Source organism: Colletes latitarsis, chromosome 11 (genome assembly GCF_051014445.1).
Source record: "Colletes latitarsis isolate SP2378_abdomen chromosome 11, iyColLati1, whole genome shotgun sequence".
NCBI lineage: Eukaryota > Metazoa > Arthropoda > Insecta > Hymenoptera > Colletidae > Colletes > Colletes latitarsis.
The window spans coordinates 10,318,730-10,338,838 of record NC_135144.1 but is presented as its reverse complement, the minus strand read 5'-3'; the positions used below and the strand labels follow the sequence as shown (position 1 = coordinate 10,338,838).

At 35.2% G+C, this 20,109-nt stretch overlaps 2 protein-coding genes across 8 annotated transcripts in view; one reads left to right on the top strand and one right to left on the bottom strand.

Moving 5' to 3' along the window:
• Schip1 (Schwannomin interacting protein 1) overlaps positions 1-5,808 on the top strand; it is a 32,035-nt gene extending 26,227 nt beyond the window's left edge. For both annotated transcript variants that reach the window (XM_076776886.1, XM_076776887.1), the window contains 2 exons: positions 418-559; positions 5,667-5,808. In XM_076776886.1, the coding sequence (XP_076633001.1) occupies positions 418-559; positions 5,667-5,729 (205 nt within the window). In that variant the 3' untranslated portion in view covers positions 5,730-5,808. The remainder of the gene's footprint in view (positions 1-417; positions 560-5,666) is intronic.
• A 1,559-nt stretch (positions 5,809-7,367) lies between these two features.
• On the bottom strand, positions 7,368-20,109 carry Rock2 (Rho-associated, coiled-coil containing protein kinase 2). Of its 6 annotated transcripts, XM_076776885.1 has the most exons (14): positions 19,703-20,108; positions 18,503-18,828; positions 18,129-18,289; positions 17,705-18,043; positions 16,499-17,632; positions 16,115-16,415; positions 16,007-16,030; positions 15,422-15,582; positions 15,167-15,364; positions 14,438-15,079; positions 13,957-14,367; positions 13,615-13,831; positions 13,250-13,472; positions 7,368-11,664 (listed from the first exon to the last, which is right to left on the bottom strand). In XM_076776885.1, the coding sequence occupies exons 2-14, from the start codon at positions 18,681-18,683 to the stop codon at positions 11,577-11,579; spliced, it is 4,080 nt and encodes a 1,359-aa protein (XP_076633000.1). In that variant the 5' UTR covers positions 18,684-18,828; positions 19,703-20,108; the 3' UTR covers positions 7,368-11,576. The 6 variants fall into 6 exon arrangements, 4 of the variants coding, with proteins under 4 accessions (XP_076633000.1, XP_076632997.1, XP_076632998.1 ...); XR_013080634.1 differs by having other exon boundaries at positions 13,168-13,472; positions 15,167-15,582; positions 19,703-20,109; XM_076776882.1 differs by having other exon boundaries at positions 15,167-15,582; positions 19,703-20,106.

Here is a 20,109-nt window from a genome sequence, read left to right as displayed (position 1 = left end):
GGATTTCACATCAACAGGACTGTTTTGTCATTGATTCTTTGGCAACCAGTTCCTTGTTTTCTATCAATATTTCCGGTTTCTCAATTTTTATGACGAAGCCAGGACACAGTTTCTGCTTGCTATATCACGGTTAGATAAATCTTACTTACTTAGTGTAACAATTACACTCTTCTTTCAAGGTGCGAGCTGCTTATTAAAAACTAACTCTTAAAACATATGATATAACTCCCGGCTGATTCTGTTTTGCTTCAGATTATGTAATCGTATTAAAACAACGCTAAAACACTATAGAGAAACTGGTAAGTTTACAGTGTGTCTACATATTCGATAAACAGCATTTTAAAGGAGTCGTGCAATTTTTATGGCCACTATATTTCACGGTCTGTCGTGGTAATAACACAATATTCCCATAACCAGAGGTGCCAAGCAGGAGTCCATGAAGAAGAAGCAGAACGCGAGAGAGCAACAAACGGCCAGCAGAAGTCATCAGCAAACGACAGCCGCCCAGAACAAGTTGACCATGAAGCCGAAGCTAACGCACCGCGGTCTAGTCTCCCTGGTGAGAAAATAATGCCTGGCCACGAGACTGCGTGGTCTCGTCGGAAATTAAACGAGCAGGAAGCACCGAGAAGACGCGATTAGTAGGGTAGATCACATCGAAGCCAAGGTCGACGCCAGAGTCGACAGGAAACGCATCGGGCGTCGATGACTCGGATTTTCTCTCGATTGAGTCGGTCCATTTAAAAATTTCTATCTCGTGGTAGACGGGCGCGATTCTCTTGAGAATGAAAACGAGTTCTTTTCGTTCGCCTGGAAAAATAAACGAGAGTAGGATAGAGTCGTTTTCGGTTTTGCCAGAAGGTTCGAACAAAAAAGGATACCGCGGATCCTCCTTCTCTTCTCCAGGCAACAGTCAGAGAAGGGACAGAGGCTTTCCCAGAATTTCCAATGTTTTTACAGCTTCGTCGTTACCAAGTGAAAGTATAATATACGTACGTGCATATATACATAGCCGGACAAGTAGCAACGAGCCAATAACCTTTTCCTGTAAGTCCTAAACGGGACGACTCCCTTCCGTTCTGGTAATATCCTGCGACCATGCATGCATGTGTTTCCCGAGTGTATCGCCTTTCTATGATAGCGTTTAAACGGTAGGCAGATCTCTTCTCTATGTTGTAAATAAGCGAACGCGGTTAGACCAGCGAGTCTGCAGCACGCGTTCTTCCGTCGCCGACAGAATTCGGGTTCTTAAAATTATTAATCGAATTAAGGGATTATTGCCAATTTCTTAGAAATTTTTGTGAAAGGAAAGCTTCAGTTCTACGTTTCAAGAGTGTCCACAATTTTGTTTCGTACGAAAATATACAAAATTATAGAAGTTACAACGAATCCAGTGAAGGCCTTAAAAAATACAATTGACCGATTGGATTCGTTGTAACTCCTATAATTTTTAATATTTTTGCACAAAAAAATTGATGAATTCTCTTAAAACATAGAGGTAAAACTCTTTTTTAACAAAAATTTCTAAAAGACAATTTAAAAATTTCAGTCTTGGCGGAAAACAGCCCTTTAAATCGTACTCCGTTTAATTTAGTTGAAGTGAAATCTGATTTCTGAGTTTAATACAGAATATTTTCGAGAGTAATTTACATTAATTTTTACTTTGATTTCTCCCTTAGTCGGGTGAAATTCGTTTACTAATTTAATACAAACTCTTCAGCGCATCGTTTTGAAGATAAAACAAGACTAAGTACAAAAATAAAGAAAATATTTGATTTTCTTAAATAATTTTAATCTGTGGGGAAACATGAAAAGTATAGTTTATTCTGAAAATATCACAAGTTTGGAGCATTTAGAAAAAGGGATAAATAAAAACCAGACACGCGGTAAGCAAGTATAACGCAAAACTTAATTAAAAGAATACTTACTTTGCATACGAGAAAACATACATTTTGAACAATATCTTGACTAAAAACAGTTGCAACTATGTAGTGAAATCCGTGATATGGGTTAATTAAGTAAGCACACGTGTACTTGAATGATATTTAAATTTTTTCGAAAACGAAGACTCCCACACTATTTTGTTCTTATTCTGAGCCATAGAATCTGTCTGATTCAATTTGTACCATGAATTACAGACTCATGCTGTGTATACATATATACAGAAATCTAGAAATTAAATGTTAAATATCTTTGTAAATAATGAGCACTGGGGAAAAAGCTCGGATACGTGTCTGCTCATTTTTGCTGTAGAAACACCAGAAAAATCAACGACCCCACAGGTGCGACCTCTTCTTGTAAATTTTACCCTTAGACGACCACGGGGGTCCCCAGTCGCATTATTTCGTTAATAACTAATTGACGCAGTGAATTAATTCCACTTTAATTAATCCTTTCGTTTAACCTTTGCAACGTTATACCATTTCAAAATAAATGACCTTGAACCGATTGAAACGAAATAATTCAGGGCTGGGGTCGATTAAGGATAATTACAAATAATAGTTTTAGAAAATAAATTAATAGATACGTATGTTTCTAGTCACTCGTTTACGAAGCACACATATGAATTTAGTTTCCGCTTTTATAAATATTTTTATTCTCGAGCATTTGTGATATTACTTTTTCTAATGACCAATTTGTATTGATCCGTCGTCTAAGTAATAAACAGATTAATATCGACGTTTGTCAAAATGAGACTCGGCATATGGAAACCACGTGGTCGTCTAAAGATCAATGAAAAGCGTAAATGAATGGAAGTTAAACGACATTGTGAAAAATGCCAGCTTTGTGTAGAAATTACTGTTACGAAAAAAGGCAGCTTCGATCGTTTGTATATACACGTATTATTTTGTAAAAACCTCTACGCGTTGGGGAACAGTGTCGTTCGATCACTTCATGCGTTTTTTCACAGAATTTTCCACTCGCGAAACAAACAGCGTTTCCTGCAGATCTCACATTTTGTCAATTGTGTTTCATGAACTTCGCTCTGTACAAAACATACAGTAGTGAGGAACTATCGGCATCGAATATTAGTTACTAACCGTATAGTAATGAAATGTATTTAAAAACAAATCAAATTGTTTTAGAAACAACGGAAATCTATCTAATATTATCGTTCTATTTATACTTACGGAAATCAATACGTAGATTTATCGATACCTGCTCACCTAATATTACCAAAGAAACGAGTACATTCCTTTTATATCTTAAAGCAACGCAAACGAGTACGTCTTATTTAAATACTCTATTTATATTGTACCGATGATCGTTTAATCCTTGTGATCTTATTTCGTTATTCGTTTAGTAAAGTATTTAGGATCGTTTGAGTGTTTCGTCTATTTAATTCATAAATTTCAGATGAAACAGTTCTTGCTCGCTCCTCTGTAAATGCATCAACGTGAATTCCAGAGATGGAATAGACAAATACGCAAAAGAAAAAGAAAAAATAACGATCAGTACACGAACTAGCCTTAAATATGTATTCGAGATTCAAGTAAAGGAAACGGACTGATTAGACGATTTTGAGTAAAATTCCTTTGTCAACTGCCCATTAAAACAACCGAGACTTAGCAAAGTAATCAAAAGTATATATGTATATATATACTTTTAAGCTTTATCTAATAGGACAAAATCTGCCCTTTTAAAAAAATACTAATAAATACCAATGAAAGTTAACTGATTAGAGTATAATTTGTTTAATTTAAACAGCTTTTTTACAGGTTTAAATACTGGGACATTTATCTTAACACGCAAATGATGTCTCTTCAGTATTAAACAACAATTGACAACAATTGCCTCGCCCACAAGGAATTTTAATAGATTGTCTATTGTTTTAAACAAATTTATTTACAGATATTTATCGAGGATCCATCAAAACTTTTGTACGGATCCAATAGTTTTAGAAAATGAAATAAAAAGAGATATCGCTTTTTTGAAGGTTCTAGATTAGAATACCCCCTTTAATGTATACATTTGTACAAAATAAAGTGTCGTATTCATCCACGTCGCATAATCGTTCGTGAGGAGGAAGAGAATGGCGATTAGATCGTCGATCTCACAATCAGGAAATAATTAAAAGGTCGTCGACGCGTAGCAACGGAGGACCCTTTCATTAATTCGAGACATCGCCACGGCTCGTTGATGCATTGTAAACGAGCAAGAGCCGCTAATTAACCATCAATCGTATTCTAATTAAAGATCGTGTTCTCGAAAGTTCAAAGAAAAATAGACAACGTTCGCAAGGGTGGTTTCTTTCGTAAACAATGCAAAAAAAAGTAATTTGCATGGAACAGAAGTTGCCGTCAAAGTCGGTTCGTCGGAAGTTCAAGATCTTCAGAAACAATTTTTCCAATGTTTATTACAATATCTACAATCGTGGGATTCACTCCAGGCTCGGTCTCGATGTTGATTGTTCGCACCTTCTGCCGAAAAAAAGAAATAAAACATTCGATTGCGAAACATTTTATCTCAGGACTTTGATTACAGACGAAACTAAACATTAGATTCGAACGTAGAAAAATGTAAATCGTACGGGCTATCATTTTGTACTTAAATCGATTACGAAGAAACGAAAGATAGAGTAAAAGAAAAAGAAAAAAAAACGAGAATTATAAAATAGAGGAGAAAATATCACTGTATTCAGTATTCGCTAGATGCGTGTATAGATTCAGTAGAACGTACGGTATATGTATAGATACATATATGTATATACATATACACATATATGTATACATATATGTATGTATATGTATATATATATCTCTCTAATAATAAAAACATTTAATCAAAATCATCGCTTAGAGCCTTTGTACTTCTACAATAATCTGTAACAGGTCCTCGAGATTGGTGCGTTCGTTGCATAAAAAAAGAAAATGGCAGTCGAGCGTTGACTCTGTTTTGTGTATTGTCTTACCGTTAGTATTATAAATATACATATATATATATAATATTTATAATATATATATATGTATACAGGGTGTTCGGCCATCCCTGGAAAAAATTTTAATGGGAGATTCTGAAGACTAAAATAAGACGAAAATCAAGAATATCAATTTGTTGATTGAGGCTTTGTTAAAAAGTTATTAACGTTTAAAGTTCCGCCTGTAAAACGGCAATCTACGAACAGCTGCGTGCATGCAATAATGGTTCTCATTCAGCATGGGAAACTCTACTTAGCGACGTATCGACAAACTTACAATTTTATGAGTGAGAACCACTATAGCTGTTCGGAGATTGCCGCTCTACAGGCGGAACTTTAAATGGTAATAACTTTTTAACGAAGCCTCGATCAACAAATTGGCATTCTTGATTTTCGTCTTAATTTGGACTCTAGAATCTCCCATTAAAATTTTTCCCAGGATTGGCCGATCACCATACTATATAGAGACGATAAAATATCGATCGGGGCCCCTTCGCGAAGGAGAGAGGTCGCCGGATAAAAAGAGATCGCGACGATATCTGTGGTATCCGGCGACGAAAATTCATCATTCGGCGATGATGGAAACGTCTAGACTCGCGTTATTATCTACAAAATACTTTAATCGTAATATTAATTAATAATATACAGATTGTAAATAACTAAACAATAATAAAATATGCTCTAACAAGTTCTTCCGCTTCTTGCTTCTGTCTCTTTCATTATCTTGCATTGTCAATTTATTTTCCAGCCCGCCGCCGGGAAAAGTCCAGACGGAGGAAGCCAGAACGGGGAAGAAGGCACGGGGCAATAGTCGAAACGGTGTTCCTATTTTCATGATCGATTCGTGCATCTAGCTCTCGCAAGCCTCGTCTGTTAAATCGATGAACGACGACGTCACGAGCTTCCTTTCAGCTTCCGAAAGCTCCCTTTCCTCGAGAACCAAAGAAAAGAATGATGGGCAGGAAAGTAGGGGTAGACAGAGTTGGGCAGATTTTGTTCACCTAACTTCTATGGTTTCATTTATAAATTAAAATCTAATAACGAATTCTTTGAACCAATGTTCGGATGATTTTCACGAACGGATCTAACATTTTTATTCGATATTTAAGTATAAAATATGTCCAACTCTAGGGGCAAAGTAGGATGGGAGGGGGGGAGCACCATTTAAAAAGACGTCTCACGCGGGAACACGTAGCGACCTACACACAGAGGGTAGGGGACGAACAGAGATTGACAAGGTCATGTAGGGTGCCCCGTAACACGCGAGATCTGCTTCAGCAATGAAAACAAATAAAAAAAAGTTCGTATAAACATACACCTCATTGGACCTTACTTTCGAATTATAAGTTTTATGTTGGGGCCATTCTTTTGAAAGAGGCCCTTTTAAAACATCATTTATGAAGATGAACTCGCCATAACTCGAAAACAAGTTCAAATAAAACACACGTTTATAAAAATGTTTCGTGAACGTTTTGTGTTTTCTCATATGTAGAATTCATTACTGAAGCGGTTCCCACATGCTACGGAACACCATACATGAAGGTTCCGCTTGGAACCTTTATAAGAACCATAATTATGCTATAATAGTTACGAATGCAAAAAAGTTCTGGTCCAAATCGATCATGGGCTCAACAATAGAGGTGCTGCTATCGATAATATCGTTAAGATATCGATAAAATAAATTTAATTTTAATACTTTTTTAAGTGATGTTTAAACAAGAATAAATAGATTAATATGGTAGAAGTACTTGTATATTTTATTTTGTTAAACGATCGCTTGGATCTATCAATTTTCTTTATTTGTTGCTGATGACAAAAGGTTCCTCATTGTTTGTTTAATCATTAGAATATCGATAGCAGCGTATCTCTACTCTACAACGTTTTTCTCTGTTGGTTTTAAAATGGTTGTGTATCAGTTCTATATCGGGATCATATCAATTCTAAAATTAAGTAAATCACGACAATTGAAGTACTTCATATCGGATAAAGTATAAATAATGATACATGCATGTATATGAGAAGAAAATTCTAAACTCTAATTTGCTATTTACAAATCTACATTTCAATTTTTCAATCGTAATTATAACATTGCAATAAAAAATGCTGAAACAAGTGGAAGTGGGAAAAATCATTGCCAAAAATTGCCAAATGATAGTTCCATAGAGACGTAATTTTTTAAGACAACCACGTTTAAAACAAATATCTTATCATTTTGGGATATCGAATTGCATAAAATAGTTTTGGTGCTTTTGGGTGTTGTACCTATGTAGGTCACTGTGGAGTTATTTTCCGCAATGGTATAATTTATCCTCTAATATTATTGACAATTACTCATTCGATTGAATTATAATAAGACTAAAATAAAAACTCAGTGATTAGTATTAGAATAAGATAAGATGCTGTACATTTAGTAATTTATAAAGTAATTAATAAAGTAATTATAAATTAAAAAGACCCAGCGGATGCCGATTTAATATTGATACCCCCACGACACAAAACTTTGACAGAATTTATATACATAATTTAAAGAACCTGCGGAAACAGTACACAATTGACATAGAAACACTTTGGAACCAATATACGGAGTATTACTTTTAAATAATATCGGTATTTATTTTGGTATTCGGTAGTATATCGGTTTCGGTATTAAATAAGTATTCTTTGTCTTTTTATTTTTATTACAATGGTTTAAGTGAGTATTCTAGTCTAGAACTTTCAAAATCCGATATTTTTTTTAACACATAATAGATAATGCGATTTTAAAGTGATGCTAAAATTTTATTTATCGATATTTTTGCACAATTTTAATACCGATTATAGTCAGGTTTGTACTGAATAAAATGGTTTCCAGCCAGAAAGCATGCTCAACACGTCTCCATTGAAACAACTGGTGTCTTCAACAATTTTAAATATTTTTATATGAAAAAAATTGTACATATGTATTTCTTAAATATAGACCAAAACCATGCGACGTGAATCCGATACAAAAATATCATAGTTTCCTTGTTATTAAATTCTAAAGAACGCATAAAAGATTGACGTAGACTAGAATACCCTTTTAAGTAACCGAATCTATAGAAAAACTTGACTTGCAAAAGGATTAATTTGGAGACCAAAATCTATAGAACTGATATAGAACCGTTTTAGAATCGATACAAAATGTAATTATAACCGATATGGACCAGAACCTTTTTTACTCGTAACCGTTACAACATGATTTCGGTTCTTGTAACCAGAACCGATAACTGTTTTCGATCCCTAAAATTTCGTTTCCCGTTCGTCCCGAAGCAACGTGGCCGATACACGTCACTGAGGTACCATGGTAAGAACACAAACGGCGACGACGATTAATAATACGTTCTCTACGCTCGTTACAGTTTGTTTTCTTTACTTTCGATCAATGCCTTTCGCTTGCGAATTCTCTCACTCGGCACCGACAACAAAACACCTTAAGCCTCTCGATTATGCGCGTTTCCTCTTTCCAAGATAATAGCGAATATCGTACATCGTATTAAAAATTCTTAAATTACAACTGTAAATATTATCTCTACTATACAATCAAGCTCATTCGTGGCGCTGTTCCTTAGTGTTCACCGTTCTACGACTCATCCATCTACGTCCCGTCCACACGGTTTCGTTCACCGCGTTTACATTTTACAAATACATGGCAATGGGGAGGAGAATTTACAATGTACAAAAACACCGGTTGAACCTTCGAAACGTTCTGAAAGTCTTCCAATGTAAACGAACAAGACGTTCGAGAATGAAAATGAAAGAGAAGAAAGAATTGCCGAAAAGTGTAGAAGATAAGAACGTGGAGCACAGAGTTTCTTTGTTCGGAAGCTTTTTTCAGACTTTCACGAGTCTCAAAGCTCAATTAATATCTCCCATTGGTAAATTCTCGGTAAAATACTTTCAATATTCAGCGTCCTACGCGGTCGATCCTCCTCTTAAGGCGGTACTTTAAATACTTTAATCTCGAAACGTATAAAAATAATAATACTATCGATCTGGCGTAGTAAATACACAGTATTACGTATTTCCAAAGCGCAGTTTTAAATAACCGCAAAGAGCCGAGCAACACGTCGTCGATCAGAGCCGGGTAAATTTTATCAATGAAAAACGGATAACAAATTTTAGACTCGTTCGTAAATTAATTTTTACAAGGAATCTAACGAATTATAATTTACGAATAATTTCATGCACGAAACGTAAATGGATTATTTCACGAATGAATCTGCAATCTTTACTCGTTTTATTCTTGAATACAATTTGCCCGACTCTATCGTTATGTTCACAGAACGTCCATAACTATATCACCGAATGCAAAATAATTGGCCAAAAACAACGGTTCGGAGAAAGTAAAATTGTCAGTGATAAGGGCGGATATTTTGATTACTGACACCATTTTAAATAGAATTATTCTGCATTCGGCGATACCGGTGATTCGACGCATTTTGTTTCCGGATGCAAATGGGTTAACCCTTCATGTATAGCGATTTCAAGTACTATGTACCAATCCACAAATCTTCATTGGTCTATTTTTACAAATTAAATTTGATCGCTCAAGGACCGTGCAATAGACGTCTACCTATTTTTTCGGGCCCCATTAAAATCGACACTATTTTCAATTACAAAAATTATTTAACATTATTTAAAAGGTTACCCTATCATAATTGTTTCAACTCTAATAAAACAGATGATTGTTATATTTTGTTCAACTTATTAATATTAGAACTACCAAAGCAGTCAAAATGACCCATTCGTAATTTCTAATAAAATTTGTACAAAATTTGTTCGACTAAATTTTTGAAAATTTACTGTAATTTTCTATAAGAGAATGAATAAACGCTTATTTCCATTGCATTATATACTTTTTCATCGTTTTAATTTCTTTGATATAAATATGTGCACTATACTTGTCGGTAGTTCTAGTGTTAAACATTTTCCAGACCCACCAAAAAAATAAGTGGTCTCATCGACAGGTATGCTTTCCTTATTTCAAGCGGGTACTCGAGTATTTAGGGGAGGGGATGTTAGACTTGTTCGGTTGGGTCCGTTCCCAATCAAGAAGTCGTCGCGGATTAGTATCGCGTCCAACGTCGTTCACGGTGTTGTATTTTCGAGGTCGATTCCGCTCTTCATGAATATTTAGTGAAATCGCAACTTTTTCAAAGTGAGTGATTTTAACAATCATGATATGGCGTTGGAAAAGTGAAGTGATTCGTTTGAAAAATTCAGACTTAATAATAATTTATCAAAATGGTCCTCTTCTGGTCGACAAATCAATCGGTTTTTTAAGAAGTACAAACAGTAGTTAAATTTGAAATTTATTATTGCCGGGAAAGTAACGTTAGAACTTCCTTCTGGTTCATCTACAACAGTAAGTACTCATTAAATTCTAAATCTGTCCCAAAATTGTTAGATAGCCAAAAACGAAAGAACCGAATTAAACAAAACAGAGTCGATGATTTTAATGGGATCCCTTTTTTCAAAATCTTTTCCGTGCCACAGCTCCTTGAAAAATCCTTAGAATTTAAATAATAAATTTAATTGATTAAGGTAAAAAGTTGTGCCATACCTGAGGGGTTAAGAGCTTCGCGGTGTCTTATCTCCTCTACGCGATCGTTTCAAAAGTAACGAACGAACTGCTATCGACTGAAAACAGTTTAGTGTATGTACAAAGGGTGGAAATCATATTTAAGCGTCTACGGAAAAAGTCACTATAAAAACTCGATTCGATCTCTCGTGGAAAAAGACATTTAAAAAATAACACGGTGATCCTGGGAACGCTACACGGATTATCGACGGACACGCGTGTCGAACACGACTCCGTACAGAGTCCGGCAAGTCCGAGGAACACGGGCCACGTTCTTAATTTATTACGACCCCTATGCTCGTTTGTAAACATTATTATCAACGACTTGTAAATAACAGCTGCGCGCTTTCGCTCGTTAAAATCGCTTGGCTTCCTTCCTAACGCTCTCGTCTATAGCATTCAGAACTTTTACAACATCCTAGCGATCACGTTTCATCATTGTGTACTGGATGTTCGTATTATTAATATTGTACATGTCTTTCAATTTCATTCCTTTTGACATTACAATATATATTCGTTATAGTTTTGTTTTCCAAATTATTTCTAGACTTCTTTAATGAAATATGTATTTATTATATAGCGTACGATTTTGTATAATCGTACCACACTCAACATTGTAACTAAATTTTAATATGGCGATTAAAATTAATTATAAATATCTAAAAAGAGCTATTGAGTTTCCGTTCTCATGATGCTATTCGCTCTCCTGTCTTCGGAAACAGGTGGATCAAATCTACCACTGTACAAAGTATCGTTAAAATGGCTAATCTCGTTGCGTTTTCCTTGTTGATGGCCTCGAGTAACTATAATAATACAAAAATCCTGTACACGACATTCGTGCACGATGCTGCTAAGGAACTAACTGCAAATAACGATCGATACGAATAGTATTAACGTTTTCGCTCGATTGTTCCGCGCCTGTCTTATTGAAAGCGGATTAGATGCTTTCAAAACGCACGAAATCGAAATTCAACTAATCTAATGTACTCGCTCAACTGATCGTTAGGAAGGACGTCGAAGTAACGAATTCCAACCAGGTATTGTCAATGCTAGCTAAGGTCACTTGCCCATGCTGGCATTCGCTGGCAGAGTCGCGGATCGTTGTTGCACCGATGAGTATGGCTTCAAGGTAGATCTCGTAGACTCCCTGAAAAATAACGCTATCGATAAAACACGACCACGCGATGCAAAATAATTATACAACTCGTCTGAATGCAAATAATATCAAAACATCAAGTGTGTGAATTAATGCAAAAAATATAAAGCTCCGAAAGCGCAACAGCGGGTTTTTTAATTTATGAAAGGTGTAGGAATAAAATTATGAAAGCCCCATTTCAATAAAAAAGCGTCGAAAAGAGGATGATGAAAATGGACAGATCTTTGGCCATATTGTCAACGAAAAAGTTTATCATGATTCTACAATCCCTCGCAAACAAATTTCCAATCATGTATCACAAGCTAATAAAACTTTTCGTTGGCACTATGATCCAAAATCGACCTATTTTTATCACTCTTCTTCGTTGATTTCTAGATTAGTTTACAAGGATTACTTTCGGAACTGTTCGGAGAGACAAATATTTATAATACTCGTGCAAGTATAACAATTTTTCAGTTTTTTTTTAACAGAATATAATTAAAAATTTGTTGATCTGTGATAATTAGACTAAAAGGTTCTTTAATTAAAAAGTAATCCACGTAAATGAATTGAAATCAGTATGAAATCCGATATTTTACCGTGCATACTAGAACACACATCTTATTGTTCAACACGTTACATTCCACAATCATTAACATATAATCTGCCGATACAAAAACATCACACAAAAAGCTATGCAAATTCACTTAGTACTATAGCACATTACGAAATGCATTTTAAATAGAGAAAACAATAGATATCGATTAATTATTACTTGTACTATCGATCTCATTCTTAAAACTTTCAAATTTTGTTGAGATTAAACCAAAGCAATTAATAACTATAAATTATCGCTTGATGGACTAACTTGAACTTTCTGAAAAAGTAAATAATATTATAGTAACAAAATAAGGTTATACGTATATAGAAAGGAAGTGTGAAGTGAAAACATGTTGTCTATATTTAGAACCATTTAGAAACCATTTCTTCTTTGTTCTCATTATGTAAGATAATCGTGTCTTTTTAAGAAAAAAAATTACTATAAATAACTATATTTTATTACAGAAAACATTTCAGTTAAGAAAGATCGCACACAATAATTTTACTTTTCTCTGTGCGTTATTACACTTTAATTTAACAAATATGATTTCTTAAAATTAAATTTGTGTTACTATCGACCCCCGTACGTTGTTACAACCGACCCGGGATCTAAAACGGTTGTAATAGTTTCTCAGCTTTCCATTTTTTATCAATAACTTGGATACTCTTTCATACACAAAAAAATGGCTGTGACTCGATAACATCAAATAAGTATGTAACATGTTCGCTTAGAAATTGTTGTTGTGAATGCGATAGCTTTTGTATGATCGTATTCTAAAATCGAAGTGTTACTGCCATCCTCAGTCACTACTACGGATCGGTATCACGTTTTGTGTTCTAATGTTCGATGAGAGAATCGAGCGTCGATTTTATGTGGGAAAATGGGAGAGCAAAAAAAAATCAAACGGCTCTAACCTCGCTACACCCAATCATGCGATGCCACAATACAAGAGATCTACTTAGTCTCTGGTTAGGTTGAGTCGCATGGCTACGCTACCTTGGCGAGACACGCTGCCCCGTGCCGTCGACATGCGAGTTCGCCTTGTAGCCACATTTTTGTACACGTCTAGACAGTCTTGCGACCCAGTACTTCTGCTCGTCAGGACTACCAGCCAAGATTAAAAGTTCACGAGCGCTGTTCGGATCATAGTGCAATTTACACGGCGCTATGGTATCTTCCTTCTTGTCCAAATGCTCCTTATGCACTTTTATACGACACCCTGAACAAAACATGACAATTTATTAATGTGACTACGTTGTCACGACCGCTGAAAAAAGCTAGAGTCTTTAATTTCTTACAGCTATTTTAAATTTATTTATTTCTTGAGAATAGTACTATTCGCGTTATTGTTCAATACTTACTTCGACACTCGAGAGCAGGCGGTGGTCGGAACATATGCCACAGTTGTTTTGAGCATACCTCGCAAGTTGTGGGCATGTGATACGATATTGAAACGAATTCGTGGCCTTTTAACGATTGTGTCCCTGGTTTATCCGTAAGTTGTGGCAGTTCCACTCCAGGCAGTGTGTTTCCTTCGTCGCCCGGACGCCTTGCTTCGCCTTCACCAGCGTACAATAACTGTAAACAAAGAGAGCATGCAACAGAGTTAGCCATTCGATAAATAGAGTGATGCACAATTAACCTAACCTAACGGTGAATGTTAAGGATGCGTTGCTATATTTATTACTAGATATTTTATTTACCTGAAAAATTCTCGGAATATCTTTGGCATCGGCTCGGATGACATCACCCTGAGTAACAGATCTAACGTGGAAGACTTTATTTAAATCCAATATTAAAACTGGATCCGCGTTTAATTTATCGTTTTCGCTATTGTAAAATATTATCTTCTTCGAAGAGACAACAACGTATTGCTTCTTCCACCCGTGCCTCTTAATGTTTTGTTTATTTGGCACATTTAACCAGCCTTCCAATCTCCTCGTACCATGTTCCGACAAAACAGAATCTTCCCCGTCATTTTCTACGGATGAGACGCTAGCAGTTTCCGAGTTCAACGACGCGATCTTCATTTGCAACGTTTCTATCTCTGAATCCTTTGAGTCTAGCTCCATTTGTAACCTCAATTTTGCTTGATTTTCTTCTACCAATTGTGCCTGTACGAATAAATTAACATCAAAAACTATAACTATTTGTAAAAATTAACGATGTTAACATTTTATTTACTTGTAAATCTTGCAAATCCTTTTGCCATTTAGCTGCCAATTGTCCGTATTTTTCCCTCTCTTGAGTAAGCTCCTGTTGTAAACGTCTGCAATCTTTCTCTTTCTTCCTTAGATCCGCTGCGGATGCTTTGTTCTTAGTCTTACCACTTGAAGATAAATCTTTCCTGTTCATGATCTCTGCTAGCTTATTAACCGCCTGCTGTTTCAATAATTGCTCAGTTTTCAGTTTACTACTGAGTTTTTCTATTTCTTCGGCATTAGATTGTGCTTTAGTAAGTTGATCTTGCAACTCTTTAAGCCGCTTACTTAAATCTTCCTTTTCTTTAAAGTATTGATCAACGTTCTTCTTAAGATCACCTTCACTGTCTTTAAGTCGATTTATAATTTGTTCTTTCGCATTTAGTTCTTGGTGATGTTTGGCTACTCCGTCTTTATATTCCAACTCCTTCATTGTTCGTTCTTTTTCGAGATCTGCCACAGTTTCTTCAGCTATTGATCTCGCTAAAGCTTCACTGTCTCCTCTAGCTAACGACAATTGTAACTGATGGACTAAAGAACTACGTTCTTCCTCTAACTCTTGTTGCAACCGAATTTTTTCTTCCAGCTCTTCTCGAAGTTCTTGTGTCTGTGTTTTATAAAGAGTCTACAAACAAAAAAAACGATATAGAACAAAGTCATGAAACGGTCAAATAGCCCCAAATAGAACGTCAGAGTTAAAATGCAAACTTACCGAAAAGTATGCTTCTGCTTCCAACTGTTCTTGTAATTCCTTGGTTTGCAATTGGTCCACATTTCTTTGAGTTTTCAAGTGATGTAGCTCTTCTTCTATTTGCCGTTTAGCTTCTCTGAGCTGAGCAACCTCACCAACTAACTGCTGTTCCCTGGCACGTAACCGTCCTGCTTCGGATGACTGCTGTGCCAATTCAGTCTGCAGAACGTTTCTTTTCTGCTGTTCCTGTTCTACCTGACCCTGTAATACTTTTACCTTTTCTACCTCTTGCCTATGCTCACCCTCCAGTTTCTGTAATCGTTGTTGTATCTGACGATAATCCACGGAGAGCATAGAGGTTTGCCGTTCCTTCTCCTGCGCGAGCAATTCAGCACGTTGTCTTCCACTTTTTTCCTCGTTTAGTTTTGCTTGTAGCGCTGTTAATATTACATCAACGTATAAGTATAACTTTGCCTCCTAAACAATCAATTACAAGTGTACAAATTCAAGTACAGTAGTGTACATACGTAAACAGAAATACCATTTAGCACGGTAAGCGGAAAATTTAAAGAATTGCAATTAGTAGTAAAACAATATAGAAATAAAAATGTAATGTAACTGTATAATATGTACGTACATGAGTGCAACATAATTTGCAAAAATCAGGGTCTCGGTAACACGTGAGGTTCATGTTGTTATTTAACAGTATTCGAACATATTATGATATCACATATACGCATGATGTAACATAATTTGCTTGATATAAAACAACAGTTAAAATATTTTTTGACAGTTATTTAGAGTGAATGTATAAAAATGGCATAACAAAACTATAAATTTGTAAAAATTAGTGTACATTACCTTCAAATATTTTATTCTTTCGCTCTGTTATGCATATTAGAATAAAAATGTATAACTTATCAAAATTATGTTATTGCGACTACTTAATTTAAAATTAAATTAAATTACCTTTAACAACTTCCAAATTAGCTTCCTCTTTTGATAATATACGCGAACGTTCCGTTTCTTGATGCGCCACCACTTCCTGATTATACCTAGCTTGTGCAGCCTTTAATTCAAGAGTCAAACTAGCAGCTTCTTTTTCCAACGCCGAAATTCTTTCAGTCAATTGCCTGTTATCCATGATCACTTTTTCCTCCTTTTCGCGACTATGTTCGAGTTCAAGATGAAGAGCAGAAAGACGGGTTTCCAATTCAACGGTTAAAGATGACGCCTGTGATCGTGAACTACGCTCCTTCGATAATTGCCCCTATATACAGAAAAATAGATTTAGTCGATGAAACCTATAATATTGAATATGTATAATGATCAATTTGAAACTTAAATACACACTTGTAACGTTGCCACTTCTTGCTGTAAGTTATCTCGTTGCGCCTGTAGCTGTGCTCTTGCTACTTGCAACTCGTTTGCCATTTGTTCTGCAGCTTGACGAGCCACAGTAATCTCTGTAGCTTGTTTTCGTAACCTTGTTACGGCTTCCGTTTCTCTTTCTAATTTTGATTGCATTTCTTTAATTTGTTTTTCTAATGTTGTGACGCGTTCAGAAGTTTGTTGCGAATTGCTCGCATCGCGCGCTCTTTTTGTTTGTTCTTCGTCAAACTTTTTTTTTAACTCTACAAACAACGACTCTGCTTTTCTGCGCGATTCTGTCTCATGTTCTACCCTACGTTGTGCTTCCTTGTAGTTGTGTCTCAGCAAAGTCAATTCTTTATCCGCTCTACCTATCTCTTCGCGCAATTCAGTTTCTCGACGCGTCATAGCTTCTAACTGTGTCGTCAAAGCTTTTTGCCTCGATTCCAAGGATTCTACTTGTCTTTTCTCTCGGTCCAATAAATTTTCCAATTGAGAAATTTTAATATCATCGCTTGTACCATTATTGATATGATTTTCTAGCCCATCTACCGATTCTTTGCCACTAGAAGCCATTAATTGATAATCTCCCGAATACGTAAAACCAATAAATGGTAGATGATTACCGGAAAATGCTTTCGGTACCGGAAAACTCTCTTCCGGCCCATCTTCTTTATCGACGTCATCAAAATTACTGGTATCATCATCGCCAGAAAGTTCTGGTACTACTGGCGGCACGCATTCTCGTAAATTTTCAAAAGTCCACTGATCATTTTTAAAGAAAGGGTGACTTTTTATTTCGTCTACACCGTTTCTTCCTAAACGTTTAGTTCTATCCGTAAGAAAACCGCATATCAAATTCTTGGCAGAGTGAGAAATATCAACTTCTTGAGGAAAGTGTAATGAATTTCTATGATCCATGATCTTTGAATATGTTCCGACTAATGAATCTGCATAAAAAGGAGTATCACCGACGAGCATTTCATACAAGAACACACCAACTGACCACCAATCGCATTCCCTTCCATATACACCTTCACCACCTTGAGACTGTAGTACTTCCGGCGATATATAATCAGGTGTACCCACTGCAGTATCGGATCGAACAAGTCCGTCCTACAAAATACAGTATAATGATTGAATATTTTACTTAATAAATTTTACCGAAAAATATATAAATATACGTACAACATCCATTCTCATACAAGTGCCAAAATCTGCAAGTTTTAAATGGCCGTGCTTATCAAGTAACATATTATCCGGTTTTACATCTCTATGAACAAATCCCATAAGGTGTATTGCATCTAATGCAAGCACCACTTCAGCGCAATAAAACTTCGCCCATTTTTCTGGCACATCATAATTTGACATTAAGTTTACTAAATCACCACCTGGCATATAATCCATCACCATATAAAGATATTTTTGATCTTGAAATGCAAAATGAAGTTGAACTATCCATTGGGAATTGGCATGTGCCATTATATCACGTTCTTCCCAGAAAAAAGCAGAATCTGATCGTTTAATCTATATAAAAAAAAAAAAAGATAAACAGGAGGAAGGAAATATACAAAAGTGTAATTGATTGTTAAAAATTATATATACTTCTTACCATTTCAAATTTACTGAGTAATTTCATAGCATATACTTTTTGGGTAGACTTATGACGTACCAACTGTACTTCCCCAAATGCCCCACGACCTATCACTTTTATTAGAGTGAAGTCATCTGTACGCATTCGCATTTTACTAATATCTTGAGCCACTGAGTCATCTGAAATTATAAACAGTTTTATCTAAGTACTTATTCTTAGAAAATCAATGCTGTCATCACATTAGCATAACAAATGTATTCAAATTTTTGTTTTATATTAGTAGTACAAAGTATTTTCCAAAGACTGATGGACTAATATTTAAAACATTACTTTTATAGTATTATATACCTTTTTTTATACATATTTTAATTAACAATTGATTAAATACTTACATCTATTCATATACGCTTCTATATTTTTCATACGTTTTACACTGGGATGCTCGCAATCAGCCACTAGAGCTTGGACTGTATCCAATAGACAATCAATATTTGTAACGCTTCTTGGATCTTTTATACGTTCCTCCAGCCCTCTTAGGCGCCTGCGCCTGTCCTCATCTCGTACTGCATCCATTTCTCCTATTAGAAGCTAGGAATAATTTGCCTCAAAAATGTATTGTTCCTCTTCATGCATCAAAAGTAATGCAAAACAAAAGGCTACATGCAATGTAAGCACAATTTATGCACTGTTGCAATACTGGATGGGTAGTCCATGTTTCCTAAAATGACAAAAGTATATTAATCACATTAACTTTTTCCATAAAAATATTTACATTCATATACTTAAATACTAAAAGACTATTGCATAAAAATAACAGTACGGTTATTTTTGTATAAGTCAAAATAAAATACACAAGTACTTTAATACATAGTAATTATAGAAAGCAATGTATATGCATGTAATTTATTGTAAGTTTAAAATAATTTAATTGCTACTTTATAGCATATGTTTGTATTACTTTATGCATTATAAAAATAAGAACAAATTCAAAATATCATAGAAATAAATAAAAGGACATTAAATTAAAAAGCTCACAGTGAAAGCTCACAATAAAATTGTCTCTCACCTTTTACTAAAAGAAAAAAATAGGTATAAATGAAACAAAACAAAGTTGTACTCAATAAGTATAAAAAAATTTGTTGAACACTAGAATACATGAAATATATAATGACTAAAAACGATTTATATATAGGAAAGGATCGTTAAGAAACAATTACTGAGCTATTTTAAAAAGTGGAATGTTTCAAGTAATTCTTATATATCTAGTTTTCATTTCAAATCGAATATTAAAACGCAAACAAAAATTTACTATGTCTTCTTGTCACTTTTGTTGAAAGCATTTTTATATGAAGAATGTCAGTCACAGAAACTATTAAACAAAATCAAAGCTGAATAGTATTTCTGCGTCTTAGTATTTAAGTGGAAAGTGACAAATTTATAAACTGACAAGGTGAAGAAGTCTGTCAGGAAGCTCGTAGAGCTAAGGTGGATCCCATGCAGGTGCTTCTGAACCCGTCACAAAAGATTCTCTACGAATCCCGTATTTTCCAGGATCGGTTAATTAATGTCAAAAAAAATCCACTTTAACGTACCTAATATCACGAATACCATGCCCAGTACTCCGTCTAATTAGATAAAAATACTATAAAATACATTATTTTTCTACGTAAACTGGTCGCGATTGCACACAGCTGAGCCGTGCATGCGCCATTAGGAAAATTTACAACGGTCATCAAAGCCAATGAAAAATCCGCGGAAAACTTAAATCATTCGACACGTCTTTCGATTCGTGTAAAATGACGATGAAGAATCTTCAGTTTTTGTTGAAGAAAATTGATGTCTATACCAGACGCGAACTATCACGTTATTCGATTTTAAAATCTACTAGCATCTTCGAGGATATTTTGGTTATTTGCACTGTACCCTACACCGTTCGAATGTTCGCTGTTTCGAAATTAGCAACATACAAGTCACCCTTCTCTACATGAATATACATTTA

Coding starts and splice junctions, on each gene's coding strand:
- Rock2 (XM_076776882.1), bottom strand. CDS start 18,683: ATGGATGCAGTACGAGATGAGGACAGGCGCAGGCGCCTAAGAGGGCTG. Junction 14,368..14,437: donor AGGATTTGCAAGATTTACAA/GTAAATAAAATG, acceptor TTATTCGTACAG/GCACAATTGGTAGAAGAAAA. Junction 13,832..13,956: donor ATATTCCGAGAATTTTTCAG/GTAAATAAAATA, acceptor CTTTGTTTACAG/TTATTGTACGCTGGTGAAGG.